Here is a 24,411-nt window from a genome sequence, read left to right on the forward strand (position 1 = left end):
CTAGACAGGATTTCAAGTATCTAATGATGCAATACACCGCATCCAGATGTCCACTCCTGGGAGCATGCATGAACTAACTCACCACTCCAACAGCATAAGAGATGTCTGGTCAAGTCAAGGAGAGATAAATTAGTTTCCCTTTCCCAACTAATCTTTGGTACTTGCTTGCATCTATAAGAGAAGAACCACATTCATCCCCAAGCTTATGATTTGGATCAATGGGAGAAGTTGCTGGTTTGCACCCTATCATGCCTGTCTCTTGCAAAAGATCCAAGACAAATTTCCTTTGACAGATGTTGATTCCTTTCCTTGATCTAGATACTTCAATACCCAAGAAGTATTTCACGAGTCCAAGGACTTCGATCTCAAACTGTCTAGCCAGATAAGACTTCAAGTTGTTTATCTCCGCAAAATCATTCCCAATTACCACAATGTCATCACATAGACAATGAGAGTTGTAACTGTACCATTACCTCTCTTGATAAACAAGGTGTGGTCAGCTTGACTCTGATAATACCCATTCTTCAAGATGGCTTGTCTAAATCTCTCAAACCAGGCCTTATGAGACTGCTTGAGCCCATAGAGAGCATTCTTCAAGAGACATACTTTCCTTTCAGCTGAGGGACACTGAAAACCAGGTGGAGGTTACATGTACACTTCTTCTGCTAAATCTCCATGAAGAAATCATTTCTTCACATCTAATTGGTGCATTGGCCAATCTTTATTGGCCACTACTGAGAGAAGAACCCTGATTGAGTTATGCTTGGCTACAGAGGCAAAAGTCTCCTGGTAGTCAATGTCATACACCTGACTATACCCTTTTGCAACCAGCCTAGCTTTGTACATTTCCACTGTACCATCGGATCTATACTTAATTGTATAAACCCATCTGCATCCAACTGGAGTTCTCCCCCGGGGAAGATCAACTAGTGTCCAAGTATTATTCTTCCCCAGAGCCACCATTTCCTCAGACATTGCTTGCATCCATTTTGGATTGGATAAGGCCTCTGTGAAATTTTTGGGAATGGAAAAAGAATCAAGGGCAGTAGAAAAGGCAATACCTGTAGGAGAAATAGAGTCATAGGAAACAAACTAGGCTATGGGGTTAGTACAGGCTCTCTTCCCCTTTCTGATAGCAATGGGTAGATCTAATTCAGAAGGAGAAGAATTACCTGACTGAGGATGTGGATCCAAAGACGGGTTTTGGCAGGGTTTCTTATACCATGGTTGCTTTCCTTTTCCCTTCAACAAGCATTCACCTCTTGTAAATGCCCATCTTCCTTGAATCTTATTCCCTTGTATTTTTTTTTTTTTTCTGCTAGCATCACCACCACTACTAGCATCAATATCAACAACACCATCAGCATCCTGTTCACTGCTAGCGCTCTCCCCCTGAACAAGATGGTGAGGGGAAGAAAAGTAAGGAATAGACTCACAGAAAGTGACATCTTTGGAGAGAAGTCGCCTTCGGGAAGGAGGATGGTAGTACTTATACCCTTTAGTTGAATCAGAGTAGCCCAAGAAGATACACTTGAGATCTTTGGGATCAAGCTTGGTGCGGCTGATTTGTTGACATGAACATAACATACACAACCAAAGACTTTTGGAGGCAAGGAGAAAACTAAGGATTGAAGAGAAAGAAGAGCCAGGGGGATTTAGAGCCAAGAAGTGGAGTTGGCATCCTATTAATAAGAAAGGCAGCGGTAAGAAGCGCATCAGACCAGAAAGTCTCAGGCACATGCATGCCAAAGCGAAGACCCCTGGTGATTTCCAGCAAATGGCAGTTTTTTCGCTCAACCACCCCATTTTGCTGGGGGGTGTCAACACAAGCCAGTTCATGGATGATGCCATTATCAGTAAAGAACTGTTGGAGCCCCCCATACATGTACTCACCCCCCTTATCAGATCTAACATTTTGGATTCGAGTACCAAACTGAGTATGGATAAGTTGATAGAAATCCTTAAAAGCATCACAAATATCACTCTTTTGTTTCAACAAAACAGTCCAAGTAGACCTAGAACAGCAATCCATAAATGAAACAAAATAACGAAATCCAGATAAAGAAGTAGTAAGAGAAGGCCCCCAAACATCAATATGAACAAGAGAAAAAGGTACAATAGATCTATTACCATGATAAGGATAAGATGTGTGACAATTTTTAACAAAAACACAAGATTCACACTGAAAAACATAAGAGGGAGGAAAAGAAGTAAATAAGTGGGGTAACTGTCTCCTCATAACAACAAAAGAGGGATGACCCAAACGTTGATGCCAAAGCATTACAAACTCCAAAGTACTATGGTCACTCCGACCATAAACATAAGCTGCAGCAGTAAATTGAACAGGTAATTGTGGTTCAAGAAGGTAGAGTCCTCCATTTTCAATCCCACTGCCAATAACCCTCTTTGTCTCCAAATCCTGAAAAACACAATAGGAAAGAAAGAAAGTGACACAACAATTTAAGGATTTGGTTAGGTGACTCACTGATAATAGGTTAGTAGCAAAATCAGGAACATGAAGGACAGACTCAAGGGAAATAGAGGGAGTAACTCGCACATTACCCTTACCAGCGACAGAAGAAAGGGAACCATCAGCAACCCTTACCTTGTCCCGGCCAGAGCAAATGGAGTAGGAATCATAATACTGTGACATACCAGACATATGATCAGAGGCTCCAGAGTCAATAATCGAGTTGGTTGCAATAGAACGAGCAGACGAGACCTGCAGAGCTGAGGCAGAAGTAGCTAACCCTCCAGAGGTAGAACCAGCAACTGACCCTCCAAGGTGAGACATCAGTAGGCGGAGGGCACCAATGTCATCCTGTGAAAGGGAATCAGGAACAGGCTGGGGTCCAGATGTCTCAGACTCAAATGTCATAGAGTGAGCCCAAGCTCCCCCTGGCTTGCCTCCACGGGCACTAGAGGAACCACCACGTATACCAGGGGGCTGCCCATGAAGATCCCAACACCTGTCCTTATTGTGTCCAAGCTTGCCACAGTGATCACATTTGAACCTCTCATGGTGATCTCCACGAGTTGGCCCTTGGCCTCTTCCCCCACTTTTCCAGTCTCTGTGGGAACTAGAAACAAGAGCAGATCTCTCTGTTGATGGTGTAATATCTACAGTTGTTCTCCTAGCTTCCTCACTCCGTAAGTAGTTGCACACATCATCCAGAAATGGAAAGGGAGATCTCCCTAGGATTTACAAGCGAAGAGGCTCATATTCTGGGTTAAGACTACCCAGCAAAATAAGGACTATTTCCTTTTCACGGTTCCTGTGGACCACTGCCTCATCCTCAGAATTGAACAGGTGGATATTGTTATTGTGATCATAATCCTCCCATCGAGTTTAGGCTTCGAGTCGGAAAAAAAAATGCACCAACTCGGCGAGATCTCGTCGAGATCTCGACTCGACTCGGTTTTTCCAAGGGTAGAGTTGGTACCGAGTTCCGAGTTTGTGTACCTTGGTTCCCAAGACCTTCTGGTCCGCAGCTCTTCTCACTGCTTCCTTTCTCATTAATCGTATGCCTACAAAACTTCTTGATTTCAAATCTCCCATAGAAATCTTATCTCCACAGGTTTCTGCTTTCTCTCTTCCTCCTAAAGTCTTTGGTTGTGTTTATTATGTTCATGTTAACAAATCACATCATACTAAACTTGATCCCAAAGCTCTCAAGTGTCGCTTTCTTGGGTACTCTTCTACAACCAAAGGTTACAAGTGCTATCACCCATCTTCTCGCAGGTGCCTCACCTCCAAAGATGTCATTTTCCTTGAGTCTGTCCCTTTCTTTGCACCATCTCAACATCCTCTTCAGGGGGAGAATTGTGGAAGTAAACAAGCTGCTAATTTCCTTCCTTATCCTCTAACTATCTCTCCCTTTATGCTTGACATTGGAGAGCACAGGGCTGTGGATGTGGATGTGAACATAGATTTGGTTGTTGACAATGGTTCTGGTAAAGGAGAAGGATTACCACATTAAATACAAGAGAGGTGAAGGCTTGCATAATGAACGAAAGAAGACCTACCAAGAGTCCTCTTTGGATCCAGATCCACATCCTAAGATTCATTCTCCTCAATCAAGTGATATCCCTTCTCCTCCATCTGATTTAGACCTTCCTATTGCTGTTCGAAAGGAGAAAAGAGCTTATACTAATCCTATAGCCTAGTTCGTTTCCTATGATGCTCTTTCTCCTACAGGTCTTGCCTTTATTGCTGCTCTCTCTATAGCTTCTATTCCCAGGAATGTTACTGATGCTATGTCTAACCCAAAGTGGAGACAAGCTATGTCTGAGGAGATGATGGCTCTTGACAAAAATGGTACTTGGCAATTGGTGGATCTTCCCAAGGGACGTGTCCCAATTGGATGCAGGTGGGTCTATACAATCAAGTATAAATCTGATAGTACTGTTGAGAGATAAAAAGCAAGGTTGGTGGCCAAGGGGTACAGTCAAGTCTATGGGATTGACTATCAGAAGACATTTGTCCCTGTGGCTAAGCACAACTCTATAAGAGTTCTTTTATCATTGGATGCCAATAAAGATTGGCCATTATATCAGTTAGATGTGAAGCATGCCTTTCTTCATGGTGACTTGGAAGAGGAAGTGTACATGCAACCCCCACCAAGCTTCAAAATACCTTCAGCTGAAGGGAAGGTGTGTCTCCTCAAGAAGGCACTATATGGACTCAAACAGTCACCAAAAGCATGGCTTGAGCACTTCCGACAGGCTATTCTGAAGAATGGATATTCCTAGAGTTAAGCTAACCACACTCTCTTTACCAAATAGGGCAATGGTACCATAACAGCCCTCATTGTCTATGTTGATGATATTATAATAACTGGAGATGACATGGTTGAGATAGATAAACTGAAAATCTACTTGGCTAAAAAGTTTGAAATCAAAGATCTGGGTCCCTAGAAGTATTTCTTAGGCATTGAAGTATCAAGGAATCAACATATATCAATGAAAGTTTGTGCTTGATTTGCTGACAGAGACAGGGATGTTAGGCTGCAAACCAGCAAGTTCTCCTATTGAGCAGAATCACAAACTAGGGGAAGATTGCGATCCTTCTCTTGTTGATGCGGGAAAGTACCAAAGGCTAGTTGGGAAGCTTATTTACCTTTCTATGACAAGCCCAGATATTTCCTATGCAGTGGGAGTAGTGATTCAATTTATGCATGCCCCCAAGAGTGGCCATTTAGATGTTGTGTGTATTCTTAGATATTTAAAGTCGTGCCCAAGGAAAGGACTGTTGTATGCCAGGCACAATCACCTAAGAGTGGAAGGTTTTACTGATGCTGATTGGGTTGGATCCATCACAGACAGGAGGTCTACCTCTGGCTATTGTACCTTTGTGGGAGGTAACTTAGTTACATGGAGAAGCAAAAAACAACCGGTTGTAGCTAGATCCAGTGCCGAGGTAGAATTTAGAGCTATGGCTCATGGAGTATGCGAACTCATATGGTTGAAAAGACTTGTTCAGGAACTAGGATTTGCCACTAAAGGCCCTATGAAACTCTACTGTGATAACAAGGTAGCTATTAGTATTGCTCACAATCCAGTGCAACATGACGGAACCAAGCACATTGAAGTGGATCGACACTTTATCAACGAAAAGATAGACTCTGGATGCATCTATACTCCTTTTGTGAAGACTGATAATCAACTGGCGGATATCTTCACCAATCCTCTGACCTCTATTCAGTTCGGTACTCTCCTATGCAAGCTAGGAATGCATGACATTTATTCTCCAACTAGAGGGGGAGTGTTAGAATTGTGAGAAGTTATGTAAGGGTAGTTTGGGAACTAGCCTTTTGTCTAGCTGCCCCATTATGTATTTTTCTATTTTACCACTTTCTTTCCTTTTACCTCCCTAGGGAGGTGTATGCAATATTCTTATTTCTAGCAATGAAGTAATATAGGTGTAGAGTGTAGAGTCATTACACTCTAACACATTACAATCGAATCCTTTCTCTTGTCTTCTTCTTCTTCTTCCTCCAACATCCTCTCCTCCTCTTACTTACATTCGTAAACCTAAAATCTAACTCTCCCCCCCCTCTCGCCCTTCCTTTCTTCCTCCCCTTCCTTTCTTCCTCCTTTCCCCATCTTTTTCGACTCCTCTCCTTTCCTTTCTTTCTGCTTCTCTTTCTTCCCTTCTTCTTTGAGGTTTTGAGCTTGGTCTCCTCGTTCGAACCTGCGAAATGCTAGTAGTCATCACCCTTGCTTGTTTGCAGTCCTACTTGTCGACAGCCCGCTCAGGTTGTTGTATCGTCGACGTTTGTCTTGCCTGGGTTGCCGACCTGCAAGTCGCCCTCCCACTAGGTCTATTTCCAGGCTCGTTGGGGTCTCTCCTGCTCGCAATGCTTCGTGGGCTTTCGTCTCCATCAACTGCTCTTTGTTGGGTCGCCTCCCGAGCTGGTTTCCTTCTTCGCTTGATCTGAGGACTTGTCTCATCGCCTATAGCCATGCTTGCTTTCTCTCTCTTGCCAAACATTCTTCATCGCCGGAACTCTCAGTCGCCGCTCGTCGCCAGCCTCTTGGACTACTGTTGCTTGGCTGCGAGCTCTTCTCGGTCAGGCTTCTGTCTGATCTGCCTGGCTCGCTCGACTAATGCCGTGCTTCTACCAGCTGCATAGTCTGCCATTTGCAACCTATGCTCGGCCGGCAGTCACTTCGCCGTTGCCCTCTGCAAGGCTGGTGCCTCTCCGATGTGGCTGTCACCTTCGCTTGGCCTACTTCAAGCTTGATCGTGGTCCTCCGCTTGCCCAGCGCCCCTCTGCATCGGCTGGTTGTTTGGCTCCGGTGATGCTCCGTTTCGTCTTGGCAGCTGGTCCAATTTGAGATGAGAAAGTTAGTTTAGGGTTTGTGGCTCCCTACCTGGAAATGACTAGGGTGCCCCCCCCCCTTCTCTTTCTGTTGGGCTTCTAAGCTCTTATGGGCTTTTGTTTTTTCTTGTGGGCTTTTGAGCTTCTTGGGCTTCCTTTCTGGATTTTGCCCATTGGGCTTTGGTTTTTACAGGCTTAGCCTCCTCCCAAGTGGGCCTTGTAATTCGTTTGTGGCCTTGTGCCCTTATATGCTTTGTCTCCCCCCCCCCCCTCCCCCCCTCCCCTCCTTTTCTTTTCCTTTGGCAATGAATTAAATTATTTATTCAGCCAAACAAAAATTGACTAGGAAAGTGAAATAATAAAGAAAACAGACTCAAAACATGACTCTAACTAATCAAATAAAGTAAATCTCGTTTTCCTACTTTCTAGTTTCTACCCATATTTTAGGCCCATTAAATTGGCCAATTACAAAGTAACCCATGGGATCAAAAGCCCAACACCAACATAACCCAACCCAAAGCTTATTTTCAATAAAATAAGACATCTAAGTGACTTATTTACATCACTTTGCTGCTGCTATATCTCTGCAACCAAGGAGGCATTGTTATTGATATTTTGGGATTATATTACCCCTTCCAGGACACTATCGACATTACTTTGGGGCACACCTGCTGGCTGGATTGGCTTAAATCCACTAAGTTACGAATTTCAGAGTTCAGTTTCTATTTTCATTATCCTGTCATATCTCTGCCCCTAGCCATCAACTAAGGCTGATTTTTGGTGATCTGAACCCCACAATTAGTCCCTCCAATCTATGTAACAATTTCCCCAACACATGTTTGATTGCTTTGATTTAATTACAAGTTTATTTTTTGAAATATAGGCTCTGTTTTGAGTCTGCGATAAGAGTGAAAGGCACCTGCCTTGTGTGCATATTATTTGGGGCTATTCCTTCATGACATTGAATGAGGATTTAAGGGTCTGATATAAGTGAGTTTATTTTTTATTAAGACAAGTTTATATACTTTTATCAGTTCTGAAGTCAGTACCTATATTAGGCTGTAACTGTGATCCTACTTGGGGTTAGCGTAGTGATACCTAGCCTTACATTATAAACATCTAACTTCATGCAAGTTAAAGAGGAAATGGGAAAAAACAATCTGAAAATTTTATATATGATAATTAACACCAACAATACAAAATAAATCAAAGAACCATAGCGGAAAAATAAAACAAAAGACTAAATATAAGTGAGATGTTCACCTGAAGATAACGATCTGGGGGTGACTGACAAATTCCTTCTCTATAAACCCATGATATTTCATACCGTTTGAATGAAGATATCTGCATTATAAGAAAATAAATTCAGCATGTCAATCAATAGAAAGACTGCATCTTTTTCAACAATGATAGTAAAAGGATTATAATCTATACACTAATTTCACAGATTTCATGATTGAAAATGGCGCTTTTTCAGAAATGACCAAGCATGGAAATAATGTTCTGAATGTATTCCAAAGTATCAAAAACAACAAAAATATTGTGAAAATATGAAATATAGTAAGGACATCTCCAAAATTTTATTTCGGTTTTTCATCATATCTCATATTGAATAGAAGCACATTTGTAACAAGCTACACATTACAAATAGAATATGTTAAAGAGGCTCCCTGACAAATTGTCATTCTCTATTTCTATATTATTCTCCTCTTTCCTCTTCTTACTCTAACAAGAAGCATAAAAACAAAATTGGCATCAGAGTCCCCATAGATCTCTCTTCTGCACTATTTGAGAGACTAGGAGACCCAAAAGATTTGTGATGTCATGCAACATACAGCTGACATCAGCAGCGACAGTAGTAAAGCAAGGATTTGAGTACGAGTATTGGGTATCATATCAGAGGGGTGATTTTAAGATACATACCACGCATCTTATCAAAGAGAGGCAAGATATGCATGGATATGGGCAAGGATCATTAATTTGATTATGATACATCTAAAATAGTTTTAAAGCATAAAAGACCTTATTATGGATATCAGCTTGATTCAAGGATTTGAGTTGTTTTTATTGAATCTAGTGATGCATAACAAAAAAAAAGTAAGAAAAAGCGAGAGAGAGAGAGAGAGATCTGCAACACCACTTTTTCCCCCAAATCTATTTCAATCCATGATTTGAGCATTGTAAATCCCCAAAACTTGTTGAAATGGTGAAGAGTAAGGTTTTTTATATGTTAAATGATATCCCCCAACTCAGATCGAAGAGAAAACAAGTTTCCAAGGCCTTCAATTGCTCTCGGTTTCATATCTCACCCACGGTTTCTGTTCTGCGGGTTTAAAGGAGGCATTTCACGTGTATCTTACGATTCTTACCTATATCAATCCATATCAAGTATCAGTCCAGTATCAGACCGTATCAGTTCGTATCAGTCCCATATCAGACCTAATCAGTTCGTATCGGTCCCGTATCATCGATACAAATTGTTTTTAGAATAACTGTATAGTATCGTTAAGTTTCATATCAATACCCACCGATACCAATACGTACCGGCTGATACCATACACACTGATAATTAAGACCCTGGGTAAAAGTGCTGAAAGACACTCAGTAACTCTTGATTTTTAAAGAATTTTGAATCAAATAATGTAATATTATAGAGAAATCAGACTTAAGCAAATTATCAGTAAGAAATCCATGAACCAAATTATACTTCAAGTTATCTCTAGTTTCCAAATGTGTTAAGCCATTTGTAGTTGTTTGGTCTGTGAAATATAAATTAAAAAAAACAATAAAAAAAATCTGTAACAGAAGGAAATATATATATAGATGATAAGAAGAGATACAAGCGAAGAACACAGAAAAATGGTCCAAGAATTACCAAAGGCAGTAATCCCATCGCCACCACCAACAGAAACACCCTACCTCCACTGCCTAACCCTCCACAAAATCCATAAAACCCCCACCCCCCCCCCCCCCTACACACACACACACACACACACACAGAAAAATGGTCCAAAGAAGTACCGAAGGTAGTATCCCCATCGCCACCACCAACAGAAACACCCAACCTCCACTGCCTAACCATCCACAAAATCCATAAAACCCCCACCCCCACCACACCCCCTCCCCTCCCCTCCCCCCCCCCCCACAAAAAAAAAAAAGCAACCACCTTGAAAAGAAGCAAAGAAAATTAAATTACAACCTAAAGAAATAATGGTCTCTTAGCTCGATGTAAAGAAAATCACTTTGAGCCTTTGTTCACCTGAACTTGTTTTTAAATCTGCTTCCATGGCCAGTGTTTCTCATCCACCTCCAGAAACAAGGGAACTCTTTCTTCTGTCCATCATATAACTTGTTTAATCTTATTTTATGTTGGGAAATTATTAACCCATGGTCAGTTATAATCAGGATGGGCAAGTTTGGTCTTTTCTTATTATTTGCTGGCAATGGACAAATAATCCTTGATTTGGTACTTTAAGTAGGGGTATTAGAGCCTTTTCAGTTAGTAGTAGGGTTTTGATGATACATAAACATGCAAAGAGCAGATCTAAACATCTTTTCAGATTATTTGCAAAAAATACAGAACAGTTCAGCCGTTTTGTATGTTTTCGCTCTCCTTTTGCTTTTCTTTGATCTCAACCAAAGAAATCAAGAGTACTACAACAGTCATTGAATGCTTTATGTTCACATCTAAGTTTTAGACACTTCAACCATATCGATCAGCAGATATGCTAAAAACATAAAATACATCAAAACAAGGCCGAGGTTCATGGGCTAAGACAATGAAGAAGTCAACATGTATATGATGTTTCTTTCTTTCTCTCGTTCCTGAAATTGAGATTTTACCTTAATAAGATAAAGGACAAGGATAGAAACTACACTAGCATAACAAAAGAGAAAGAGAAAGAGAGAGTGGATAGAGCCTATGCATGACGGGCACGCCATCACTGGTCATCTGTGACCATCTTCTCCCATGTCCCAAACATAGTTGTCATGGCACCAAAGAGAACCCAGGCGGTGGCAAGGTGCCTTGACACCTTCGCACCTGGGTCATCAAAGCGTGCATATACTAAGGGGATTTAGATCAAGGATTAAAAACCAAGAATCGGGTTCCAAAAAAGTCCCAGCCAATTACAATCCAGATAGGTGAAGAATCACTTAGAACCGATCCCAATAAGCCATAACCCTAGTTTTTGTACAGGGATCAGCTGATCAGGCCAGTTTTCTTTTTTACTAATAAAAACCAAATATGATAGCTAAAAATTCATAGATACATCATCTCCATGGAAAACATAACATTGAATTCGCATGGCATTAGAAGCAAAGTGTTGCAAAAAGGTCAAAATATTAGATCAGGCCAATTTGATCCTGATTTTTAAAAACACTGGTTTAGATGTAAAATATAAGGTTTTGTCCTTTCAAGATAAAAATTCATAGATACATCATCTCCATGGAAAACATAACAACATTGTTTTCACATGGCATTAGAAGCAAAGTGTTGCAAAAAGGTCAAAATATTAGATCAGGCCAATTTGATCATGATTTTTTTAAAACACTGGTTTAGATGTAAAATATAAGGCTTTGCCCTTTCAAGATGTAATTGCTAAGGGGTTATAAGTAAAATTAAGATCTTCTTTTACTTATAGTAGAAGGGGAGAAAATATAAAATAGAAAAAGGGAGAGTGTTCCCCCACGACGCCAATGTGGGGGGAATCTCCCACACACACCGGTGGCAGTGGCGAAAGGAATCATCCATATAGGGCCCACATGGTAAAGGTAGGAGAGAGAAAACAATTAACAACACATCTGAGAGGGCAATAGTACACTGTAGTTGTGGAAAACTTTTTCCCATTAAAAAATGTCTTTTTAGCCTAATAGCATCTTTTTCCACTTCGACGCCAGAAGATGGAGGCAGCAGAGGTCATTGCAGCGGAACAAATAAGTTGCGACTTCCTCTCATCTTCAGCTTCTACTGCTACATCTCCTTTTTCCTATTTTTCTTCATCCTGTTCTTTTTTCTTCCATTTTCTCCCCTTTTTTTCTTCCCTCTACCCTTTTCTCTCCCCTTTTGCGATGCATTTTGCGACCTTGGCACCTAGACAACTTGGCAGCCCGTCGCCGAGGTCATAGAAAACCCCCTTGGCACCTTGGTATCGGGACCGTAGCTTAGGCAACACCTTGACAACTATGCTCCCAAACCTAATACTACTCCATCCCTTTCACCAGATAGTCTACTACACCTAACTCCTGCAAAGAGCTGAAAGTAAAAGATCCATTGAGACAGCATCTGCTTCACTTTGTTAACCAAAAAGCGGGTTTGAGGTTTCACTCATGAAAGATCCTCTTTTTCCTTTCCCTCCATAAACACCATCCTACAGAAACAAATCTAGATTCCACACCACCAGTGTTCTCAGATATACAATATCTTCCCTAGACAAACAACATCTGAACCTGCTGCTGGTCCGCCACGATGCCACCAGGAAATTAAAAAATAAAAATAAAAAAACAACCCATGCATCTATTTCCCTACAATATCGCACCATTATTCCTCTCCCTCAATAAACACCATCCTACAGCAACAAGTTTATATTCCACACCTGACACCACTATAGCATTCTCAGACAAACATCATCTGAACCTGCTGCTGGCCCACCTCCAGGACAAAGCCATATGAAGATTGTCCTTAAGGAGCCAAATAATCCAAATTAATCTACTTGAAAAGACATTATCTGGGGTTGAATAGCTCTCACAAAAGATCTGACTATAAAAACACTTTTGTGAGCTTCCCTGCACTCCCTTGTCCATGACCCGTAGCCTTTCCCTGTCATTCTAGCCAGCAGTTGTTCCATCTGATCCACCACCAAGTCATTTAAAATATCCTGAAATCTAGAAACCATGTTCTGGTATCCCCATTGCCTCCATGAAACCAGCCACCAAAGACCCTTTGTTGTGATATCAGAAATGTCGCTTCAATGGGGCTCCACACCAAACATTTGACAACAACTTAAATATCTTCACTTATTAAAATATAAAGATTGCTAAGGAAGGCGCTGCGAACACTAGGTGAAAATTTCCCTGTTAAGTGCTCATGTGATGCTTAGGCTTCTGCCTAAAGCTCAAACTGCCTCATTGTTGTAATCACTGTGGCATTTTGCTAGGCATTTTGACAACCTGGCATGACAGGATAGGAGCACTAAAAGGCTATCAAAATAGCAAAGAAAAGCTACCCTACCTTAAAATTCTCATTTCCATGTCTTCGAACTACCTCAATTCTTTAGCATTAATCATTAGGTGACCACATTAGGGTGCAAGGAAGGAATGTCTTCATCACTCACCAAAGTTTAAAAATAAAAAAATGAAATAAAAAACAAATAATGACTATGAAATCACAGGAGAGGAGCTACAAAAACCAACCCATGTATCTTATCTATTTCCCCACATTCACCCCAAAGTTCCAAATTTGTCATTTGTTGCCATGCTTCAGGTTAGGCTCTGAGGAAGAGCTGAAAACTTATCTCTTCCCTGCCCCCCCCCCCCCCCCCCACCTCTTTCGTTTGACCCTTCTTTTTGTTTTCTTTGGGGGGTGTTTGAGTGTGGATATTTGACTAATCGTTTTACCTATTATTTTGACATATATCATTTATTGAAATCATATCTACCATCCCAAACAAGGAAAAGCAGAATATCTATAGTTCAGCACTGAAGCTATTATCATTGGCAAAATTAGTTTTTTTTTTTTTTTTAACTAATATACACTTTTATAATTAAAAGTCTAAGGTTCCATATATTTGAGAAATTTTCTAAATTGAATACCTGGCTTTTTATAACCCAGTTAACAAAAGGTAATCGCAGTTCGTGACATAGCTCAAGCATATCTCCTTCACCGGACAGAAGTTTGACTCCATCCCTTCTCAAAACAAAGGGGGGGTGGAACAAAGCATTAGACAAGGCTAAAATGCAACTAAACAATTAATGCTGGTACATCAAGATAAACTGTAGAAGGATCCTATGATATTTGGAATTAAGAAAAACCTATGAAATTGCTGGTTATCATCCAAAACACGCATTGGTGTTATCTCCATCCGCTTAGCACCATGCTGCCTGAACACTTCTTTTGCAACCTCAACAACATTATCACGGAATTCAGTGTCTATCTCTGTGTACTGGATGAAGGAAGATGTGTCTCTGGCCAATTCCGCTCTCCCGATGTTGGGTTGATGGGTCATAAAAATAGCATTTACAACCTTATGATAAACACATCTGTCCTCAGAACTGCATCCTTTGTAGAATATCTACAGAAAGGGAAAAAATTGCCTCGTCAAGAAAATAAGATAATTTCAGAGAAAAGAAAATCCATAAGCAAAAAACATGAGGTGTGTGTATCTCTGTGTGGGTGTATTTCAGTTTGTCTACTGCTAATGGAGATGTTTATGGGGGATAAGAGTCCTGCAGTAGACCAATGTACAGCTCCCTTCTATAAGAAAATTGTCTCATATGGTGACAAAGATGACATAATAGTGAATGGCAGACTGAGTGCAACTAGACTAGAGATACCGTCAACCGAAAATTAAGAGCTATTAACGAAACCATACATTTTAGTATATTTATTTGAATGTGATAAAAAAAAAAATGGGAAGCCTCTACAATTAAAATTGTGACAAAATAAAAAAAAAGATAGCAATGAAGAAGAATAGAGAGAAGGTAATCGATGGAAGAACAGATGGCAGAGAAGATTATCGGATGAGAGAAAAGAGAGTGTAAACTCTCCCAACGATCACCACTTTAAATATAATCACTTAAGTACTGCTGAGATTACAAATATACCCTTAGTCTATGTTTGTTTTCACAGAAACATATAAAGACTAAGATACCCCTATGGTAGACAATAACTAATAAACAGCAACTTTAACAGAGTCTTCTTAACACTCCCCCTCAAGCCGGAGCATATATATTAATGTAGATGAAGTTCAACTAAGAACTACTCTACAGTAGGACTGATGTACTGATATTCTCAGGCCTTCATGTAACAATTGAACATCAATTCCAATGGCTGATTCAGTCTTTTAAATAGTCTTCAGCAGATCAGCAACTCTCAGGGCAGATCTTTCAATAAAATTGATTGGAATAAAAGGAAGAAAAAAAAACAGAAAATAAAAGAAGAAATAGATGGATAAATAGGATTGAGCCTAACTCTCTCCCTTGGATCTCTCAGCCACGGCCTCTCACCGTTATTGGGGTTGACTATCTCAGCCTGGGCATCTCACCCTTCTCAACCTCTCTCAGGACAATGCATTGCAAAACAGCAACATAACATCATTCATTAAGTCGTTGGCGAGACCCCCTTGGGTCTATTCCAATATATAGGACTAACTTACTAAAGATAAAACAAAGAATAACTTGCTGGCGAAGTAACTCTAACTTAGTTGTTGTTGGATAACTATTACATGGACAATAGACTCACTAAAATAGAAACAAAGATGCTGAAACCACGGTTCAAGATCTCGGGTTTCGACCTGGTTTCAACCAGCCAGAAACCGAGATGTGGTCGAAACCAGTGATATTTTCCCAACCAACTCGAGTTGGTGGTTTCGAGGCCCAGAAATGCTTTTTTTTATCTGATTTTTTGTAAACAACCTAGTTTTGACATTCTAAACACAATGCATGAACTATTTTAATAAAAAAAAACACTCAAAATGGTACTTGTGGTTTTTTACCCAAGTTTACTAGTGTACGCACAATGTACTGAGAGTCATAGTTGTCAGGCCAAGCACTTATTTATGCCAAATATCATTTAAGTAAATGATTTTGTATTTCATTTACTTAAGATACTATTCATAATTAAGAAAATACCCCCTATTTGAATCCAATAAAAATAGTTAAAAATCAAATTCCAAAAGGAAAAAAAGTCAACCCCCTAGTTCAAGAAAAAAAACTAGATGTTCGGCGGTAGGTGAAATTTTCAACTTTCTAATGCTAGGTTTTTCTCAAATCTAAAAATTCCATAAATCTTAATATGGTATGTGGAAATCCTTGAATGTGGCTTTTGAACAATGTGTCCACAACCCTCTTTATTTATAACTAGATGAGGAACATTCCAGAATGGATACAAATGACAATAATATCTCTAGAACAGAATTACCCTCGTACCCATTACATTACAACACTCCCCGTCAAGTTGGTGCATATATATCAACCATGCCCAACTTGCTAACTACAGAAGAAAAAGACTTAGAACAAAGACTTTTAGTAAGAACATCAACCAATTGATCACTGGACTGAACAAATGGGACACACACAACTCCTTGCTCCAGCTTCTCTTTAATGAAGTGCCTATCAACCTCCACATGTTTGGTACGGTCATGTTGGACAGGGTTGTGTGCTATACTAATGGTAGATTTACTATCACAGTAGAGATGCAGGGGTAAAGTTATTGTAAGGTGTAAATCCTATAGAAGGCCTTGTAACCACAGTAACTCACAAACTCCATGTGCCATGGCTCGGAATTCAGCTTCAGCAATTGATCGGGTAACAACAGACTGCTTTTGCTCTGCCAAGTGACTAAGTTACCTCCAACAAAGGTGCAGTATCCTAAAGTAGATCTCCTATCATCAGGGCAACCAGCCCAATCAACATCTATGTATGCTTCAACTAGAGTATGGCCATGAGGAGAGTATAAGATTCCCTTTCCAGGAGAAGACTTCAAGTATCTCAGAATTCTGTAGGCAGCTTCCAAATGAGACGAATGAGGGTCATGCATATATTGACTGACCAAGCTCACGGCAAAGGCTATATCAGGCCGGGTATGTGATAAGTATATCAAGCGGCCAACAAGTCTTTGGTAGCTGCCTTTATGAACAGGATCTCCGTCCTTGCTCTTCAAATGAGTATTAGGCTCCAAAGGTGTGTCTGCAGGTTTGCACCCTAACATTCCAATTTCACTGAGTAAATCAAGGGTATATTTTCTTTGGGACAGAGAGATACCACGAACTGAATGGGCAACCTCAATTCCCAAGAAATATCTGAGATTCCCTAGATCCTTCACTTCAAATTCAATACCCAAGTACTTCTTCAACTTCTTTATTTCTTCCATATCACTTCTTGTAATCACAATGTCGTCGACATAGACAATTAGCATTGTGATATGCTGCCCTGATTTCTTGATAAATAATGTGTGATCAGCATAACTCTGCTTGTAGCCATTTGACACCATAGCTTTATGAAATCTCCCAAACCAAGCTCTTGGAGACTGCTTCAACTCATACAAAGCTTTCTTCAGCTGACATACCTTTCTCCAGTCTTTGAAGTAGTAAATCCTGGAGGAATTTCCATGTAAACTTCCTCCTCAAGATCACCATGGAGGAAGGCATTCTTTACATCAAGTTGTTGAAGATCCCAACCATGATTAACCGCACAAGAGATAATTACTATGACTGTGTTCATCTTCGCAACAAGGGCGAATGTTTCCTGGTAATCAACGACATGGGTTTGGGTAAAGCCCTTTGCAACTAATCTGGCCTTGTATCTTTCAACTGACCCATCTGCTTTTTGTTTGATAGCGAAGACCCATTTACAACCGACTGGTTTCTTTCCAGGAGGAAGAGTTGTCAACTCCCAAGTTTTATTTTTCTCCAGAGCACTCATCTCCTCATTCATTGCTTCTTTCCACTTCTGTTCGGCAATAGCCTCCTGCCAAGAGTGAGGAATAGAAACAAAGGATAGCGAGGTAACAAAGGCTTGGAAGGAAGGGGAAAGGGAGTCATAAGACACAAAATTAGAAATAGGATGTTGAGTGCAACTCCTTTTAGGCTTCCTAATAGCAATAGGCAAATCAAGACTGGGATCATAGGTAGGCTTACCAAGAGAGGAACTTGGAGCCGGAAGTACAAGTGGAGATGGTTCAGTGGTGGTAGTCTTTCTGTGCCCAGTTCCTCTGGCAAACGTCTCATCATAATAGGGATATTTTCTTCTAGTCTCTCCCTGGACAATAGGCTGCTCAACAACTCCTTGTATCAGGGGCTGGTCCTGTTCCTGTCCGATGATCCCATTTTAAATCTCTATTTCCGTCGATGGTTCTTCCACAGTAGAAATCTCAACTTCCAACGGTTCAATGAGACGAGACACCTCTTAACTCTGAGGCTCCCCCTGAAGAGGTGTAGTAGGTGAAAAATAAGCCTCAGACTCACGGAACACAACATCCATAGAGATCAACAATCGCCATGTGGGAGGATGGTAACATTTGTAGCCCTTTCGAGTGGTAGAGTATCCCAAGAACACACATCGAAGACCCCGAGGATCAAGCTTCCCAATATGGTGGTGATTACGGGCAAACACAACACACCAAAACACCTTTGGAAGAACAACAAAGGAGGAACTCCGCAACAAAATCTCTAGAGGGCACCGAGCATCCAAGACCCGAGATTGCAGCCAATTAATGAGATATTAGGCAGCAAGCACAGCATCCCCCAAAATCGTGCAGGGACATGCATGGTGAATATAAGAGAGCAAGCAACCTCCAAAAGATCTCTATTTTTTCGTTCTGCAACACCATTCTGGGTTGGCGTCTCAACACAGGAGGTCTGGGGAATAATCCCATATGAGTCAAAGTAAGTGCGAAACCAGTTGTCCATGTACTCCTTCCCGGGCATCGAATTGAGTCTGAACCATCTTATGGAATAACTGGAAACAACTAAAGACATCACTCTTCTGATTCATCAAGTAGACCCAGGTAGTCCGGCTAAAGCAATCAATAAAAGTAACGAACCAACGAAACCCAGAAGTGGACACACACCGGACAGAGCCCCATACATCTGAATGAATCAAAGTAAAAGGAACTAAACTTCTATTATCAGAAACAGGATAAACAGCTCTAGTTTGTTTAGCAAAAATGCAAGCATCACAGCTAATATTATTCGGATTACATCTCTTAATCAAAGACGGAAATAAAGTACATAAAACTCCAAGGGAAGGATGGCCAAGACGCCTATGCCATGTATGAAGCTCAGTAAGGGCAGAATCTGAGGTGCCAGTAGGAGAACCAGAACATGCCAAACCAGAATTTGCAGACGAACAGCCGTCGAGCACATAGAGACCACCAACCACCTTACGATTACCAATCGTACAACCCGTGCCCAAGTCCTGAAACAAGCAGTGAGAAAGAAAAAAGGTGACTTTGCAGTGCAAATCTTTAGTAAGACTACTAATAGACAAGAGATTAGTAGAAAATTTGGGAACATGCAAGACAGAGGAAATACGCATAGATGGCAAACACTGTACGGTTCCCTTCCCAGAGATAGGGGAGAGAGAACCATCAGCAACACGAACTTTGGAATTACCAGGTAAAGGAGAAAATTCAAAAAATGAGAAGGAGAACCTGTCATGAGATCAGTTGCGCCACAGTCAATTACCCATAAGGTGGGATCAACAGAGAAGCAACTACCACAAAAAGAAATACCTGAACCAAAATTTTCGAGCAAGGAAATGACAGAGGCAGCCATAAAAGAGGTAGAGGAAGCAATAGTGTCCAGCCGGGACATCAAAGTACGGAGGTGCTGCATCTCCTCACTGGAAAGAGGGCCGGTCGTGTCAGAGAAGTGATCATCAGAGACAGCCTGATTAGCCCGGGAAGGACGACCCGAACCACGTCCCCGACTCCCCGGGTATTTGCAGGATGGCCATGAAGCTTCCAACAACAGTCCTTTGCGTGCCGTTCCTGACCACAATATTCACATTTGACAGGAAGTAGATCAGCCCCAATACTATGGGCAGAATTTCCACGGGTACTAGACTAAGAACCAGAGAGAAGAGGAGATCGTTTCTGTGTAGCAGGCTGAATCATAGCAGTCTGGTGATCATCCTCAGCAGCAACAAGAGAATACGCGTGTTCATGGGAGCGAAGAGGATCACGACGGAGGACAACAGCCCGGATCTGGTCAAACTCAATATTGAGTCCAGCAAGGAAATCAAACACACGTAAGTCCTCTTCCCATTTCTAAAACCCAATAGCATCTATCTCACAGGTAGCAGCATAAGTCCCAAAAAAATCCAATTGTTGCCACCTGGTACACAACTTGGAGTAATACTAGGAAAGGGACAGCTCAGTTGCTTGGTCTGAAGAATTTTTTGTCGAAGCTCATACCGCGCAGCAGCATTGCGAACTTTAGAGTAAGTATCCTTGGCTGTCTTCCAAATTTTTTCAGTCGTGTCAAGAAGAAGATAACGCCGGGTGATTTCCTGTTCCATAGAGTTGACAAGGTAGGACATGACAAGAAAATTGGAAGTCACCCACTTGTCAAGCGCAGAACCAGCATCAGATGGTTTGGCAACCGCGCCCGTGATATAGCCAGAAAGACCACGGGAACCAATTGCAAAGAGGCAGGAGCAAGACCACAACAAATAATTGCTTCCATTCAGTTTAATGGAGCTAGTCTGAAACGGAAGGAGGAGAAAAAAATTTGAGAAAAAATTATCTCCAGGGTTTTCAGATTGATTCCCGCTCTGATACCATATGGAAATCCTTGAATGCGGCTTATGAACAATGCGTCCAAAGTCCTCTTTATTTATAACTAGATGAGGCACATTCCAGAATGAATACAAATGACAATAATACCCCGAGGACAGAATTACCCTTGTACCCATTACATTACAACATGGTAAAACAGTACTAAAAACCAAAACTGCGGCAAAATATTCATTTGTTTTGATGTCTAAAAAATTATTTTCATTCAAAGCAATTTTGACAACATTCGCACACACCAAATTAACTTTGACCGGAACATAATTCCTTCAATATAAATCACAATTAAGCAATCTTGAATTTGTTAAAAAGCTTTGTTTTGATAGCTTTCCATAAGTCCCAGATTGCTTTAATCTGATTTATATTGAAGGAGTTATGCACCGGTCAAACTTAATTTGGTGTGTGCGAATATTGTCAAAATCACTTTGAATTAAAATATTTTTTTGTACATCAAAATAAATGAATATTTTACTGCACTTTTGGCTTTTAACAATGTTCTATCACATTAAGATTTATGGAATTTTTAGAATTGAGAAAAAACCCAGCATTAGAAAGTTGAAAATTGCACCTACCACCGAAAATCCAGTTTTTGTTCATGAACTGGGGGCTTAACTTTTTTTCCTTTTGGAATTTGATTTTTTAACTATTTTTATTGGATTCAAATACGGGGGTATTTGCTTATTTATGAATAATATCTTAAGTAAATGTTATAATGATATTAGGCATAAATAAGTGTTTGTCCTGGTTTCTGGCCTGATTACTAGCATTCATAAGTATTTGTACAGGTTTCGAGCCAGGTTTGCCCAAGTTTCGATGGGCATAAGTGTCAAAACTTGCGAAATTACCAGCATCTCGGTCGAAACCATGCATTTTTTTCAACTACCTGGCCAACTCGTCTCGAAAACCTGCGAAATCAAGATATCTTGGTGGTTTCAACAGGTTTCAACCGAGTTCTCTTTGCATGGCTGAAACTAAAAAGGAAAATAACTTAATTAAATAACTCACTAACTTGTTACCCAAGCCAACTAAAATTAGAAACAAAACTGAACTCCTAAATGCCCTACGCATAGACAAAATTGAATCTTTTAATAAACCCTCCATGCAACCTGGTCCTGGGCCCCACAAGATCTTCAAGTAACATTCCCACCAAGGCAATATGGCTGTGATACTGTTCACGTGAACAGTACCACGTGAATAATAACTCGGGTACTGTTCACATTAACAGTAACTTTTCTGACTTCGATTTTGGTCCTTCTCTTCTTCATGCTTCGATCTACATCAACTTTCCCCAACCTTAAAGAAACTCGTCCTTGAGTTTTTATAGAATTTAAGGACAAGTTTGGTGTGGTGCACGTGCAGTTTCAACCCAAAACAGTACTCCGGCAGCTCATAGTTGTTTGGAGTGTAATCTTCGAGATGAGGACCTTTCTCTTCAAAAAATTCAGGTGGGATCACAAACTCTATGTGATCAACTTAAATATAATCTGTCGTGTCCATGTGGTCATCTACAGTCATGTCTTCAACCTTTTCAAACTCCAATGCAACATGGAGCTCTTTTGGATCGTCTTATTGGTGGTTCTAAATCAGTTCAGTTGATGCTTCAACCACCTCGTTGACTGTAGTGCCAAATTCCACATCGTCCTCTGCCTCAACTTTACTTGCTCCAAATTCTTCAATGTAAGTCTCGACATTGGCAACACCAAGGGCTGACTCTTCCTTGATGACTGAAATTTCTAGAACGTCTTCAACACTAACCTTAACTTCATGTTCTGGTTCACTAATTGGAGGTTTTCCTCTTATTGCTCTTCCATCTCCAAAACTTGAACAACTGCCACAATAGCATCCGCTGGAGGTGGGGGGCCTTGGGGACCAAATGTGGCACTAACGTTTGCTCAAAAGAGGCCATTCAGTCCATCCGTTGGAGGTGGAGGGCGGTGTAAGTGAATCTTGCGGGTAATCTTGTCGAAGGGAGAGCTTTTTGAGCATATTTTTCGGTAGGTACTTGTTCTTCAACACGTACTTCATTTCTTCACAAGTCCTAGGTTCATATGTTCTAACTCTGAGTCTCTCTTCATGGAGTTTCCACCATTGTCTAGCATGACTAGTCAATCAGGAGTAAACAAACCTAAGCTTCCACTCTTCTGTCGGGTTGTACCAATCAAAATATTCCTCTACAGAATCCAACCAATCAAGGAAGAAGAATAGATCCCTCTGCCCACCAAAGGAATTAACTTCTGACTTCATCTTCCTTGTATTAACATGAACCCTAGGAGGTGATGGGCTCTAATACCAAATAATGTAAAAGAAGTTCAACTAAGAACCACTCTACAGTAAGATTGATATACTGATAGTCTCAGGCCTTCATGTAACAATCGAACATCAATTCCAATGGCTGATTCAGTCTTTTGAATGGTCTTCAGTAGATCAGCAACTTTTTTTTTTAACCCAAATATTACCTAGGACCCGGGCCAGCCCCTAGAGTTTTATTAAAATCAAATCAATGTGAAAAAGAATACAAGGGGGAGACGTGCCACCTTACCCCAACCCGAAAAACCATGTCTCTCAACTACCACTGGGCCCAAACCCATACAAGCGTGAAACTAAAAGAAAGGCTCTAATTTCTGAGGACAAGCAAACCAGCCCAGTCTTCCCGCAGAATACGCTGCAGGCCCCCCGGTGGCTGGCTGCCAAAGTGGAAAACAGTAGAAGTCCTGGTCTCACAAGCAAGGTTGGCCAGCCAGTCTGCTGCCCTGTTGCTTTCCCTAAGGGCAAAGGATATAAGAGGCCGAGTGGAACGCAACAAAACCATCGCCTCCTGGAACCAGTACCAACCCCTCCAAATAGTGCACCTCATATGGTTAATCATTCTGACAGTGGTAGTCGAATCAGAGTTGACCACAAAATCTGCGAGTCCCAGATCGTGGCACAGCTCCAAGCCATCCCTTAGAGCTCTCAATTCAGCTACCAAATTAGTGCAATCCCCATAAAATCTGGAGAAGGCAGCCACAACACCCCCCCCCTATCTATTTCTTATAAGCCCACCGCCCCCTCCTATGCCCGGGTTGCCCAAACAAGCACCATCCACATTGAGCTTAACAGTGGCAAAGGGGGGACACCAATAAACAGGAATGGGACATTTCAACCTGATAGACGGTTCCGAAAGACCCAAGCAAAGAAGAAATAACCTTTCCCTGTGAGCGCCCGAGCTCCTAAGCCTGGAAGGATACGGGATGTCCTCCACCCAGGCTTTAATGCTCACGATGATAGAACCTGCAGCCCGACTTTTTATTTCTATTATTTCTTTCTTTCCGAAGCTCCCACACTATCAAAGAGGGCAGTAGTCCTGTAATGTAGGCACAAAGGCTTTTACCACTCGCCATCCCTTACCACAAAAAGATTCGGCTCCTAGCATCCTACAAAGAGACAATCCTTGATATCAAAGACTTGGGAAAAGAAACCCCAAACCTTCTTCGCAGTGCCTCTAGCTAGCAGGCAGTGGTCTGTTGTTTCTCTCCTGGGATTTCTGCAACAGACACACTTGGACGCTAGGGGAATCCCAACAGCCATCAAAGATTCAGCAGTGGGAATACCATTGAGGAGCTGCCAAGTAAAGAAGGCAATCTTCGTGGGTAAAGACTGGTTCCAGACCCACTTAGAATAAGAAACCTCCGTTGATCTTCTCCACACTTCATTCCAAGCTGATTTGGTGGAAAACAGACCGTCACTAGACGGAGTCCAAACCAGCACATCATCCCTCTCACGTAAGGCGAAATTGCCACCTGTGCTGCTGAGCCTAACCACATCCGAATCAATCAGGTCCAGAACGGACTGTCTCCACGATATCCTCCTCCAGAGCATCCCTGACTTGCAAGGCCTTGTCAGCCTGTAGAGCATTGTCCACGTAGTTGATCAATGGGCCAACCCCTACCCAATTATCCAACCAGAATGAAATTTTGCCAACCCCAATCAACCACCTTGACCTGGTAAGGATGATGTCCCTATGTGCCAGAGTGTTCCTCCAAGACTTCAAACCCATCCTGCTCACATCAGCCAACACAATATGATTGTTCTTAAAGA

The 24,411-nt window shown here is 41.3% G+C and overlaps 1 protein-coding gene across 1 annotated transcript in view; it reads right to left on the minus strand.

Annotated features, from left to right (window-relative positions):
- LOC122668836 (eIF-2-alpha kinase GCN2) overlaps window positions 1-24,411 on the minus strand; it is a 152,556-nt gene that overhangs the window by 57,039 nt on the left and 71,106 nt on the right. The window contains 4 exon segments of the mRNA XM_043865382.1: window positions 8,088-8,168; window positions 13,635-13,728; window positions 13,854-14,093; window positions 14,095-14,113. Of these exon segments, the coding sequence (XP_043721317.1) occupies window positions 8,088-8,168; window positions 13,635-13,728; window positions 13,854-14,093; window positions 14,095-14,113 (434 nt within the window).

The sequence above is a fragment of the Telopea speciosissima genome, chromosome 7 (assembly GCF_018873765.1).
Source record: "Telopea speciosissima isolate NSW1024214 ecotype Mountain lineage chromosome 7, Tspe_v1, whole genome shotgun sequence".
Taxonomy (NCBI): domain Eukaryota; kingdom Viridiplantae; phylum Streptophyta; class Magnoliopsida; order Proteales; family Proteaceae; genus Telopea; species Telopea speciosissima.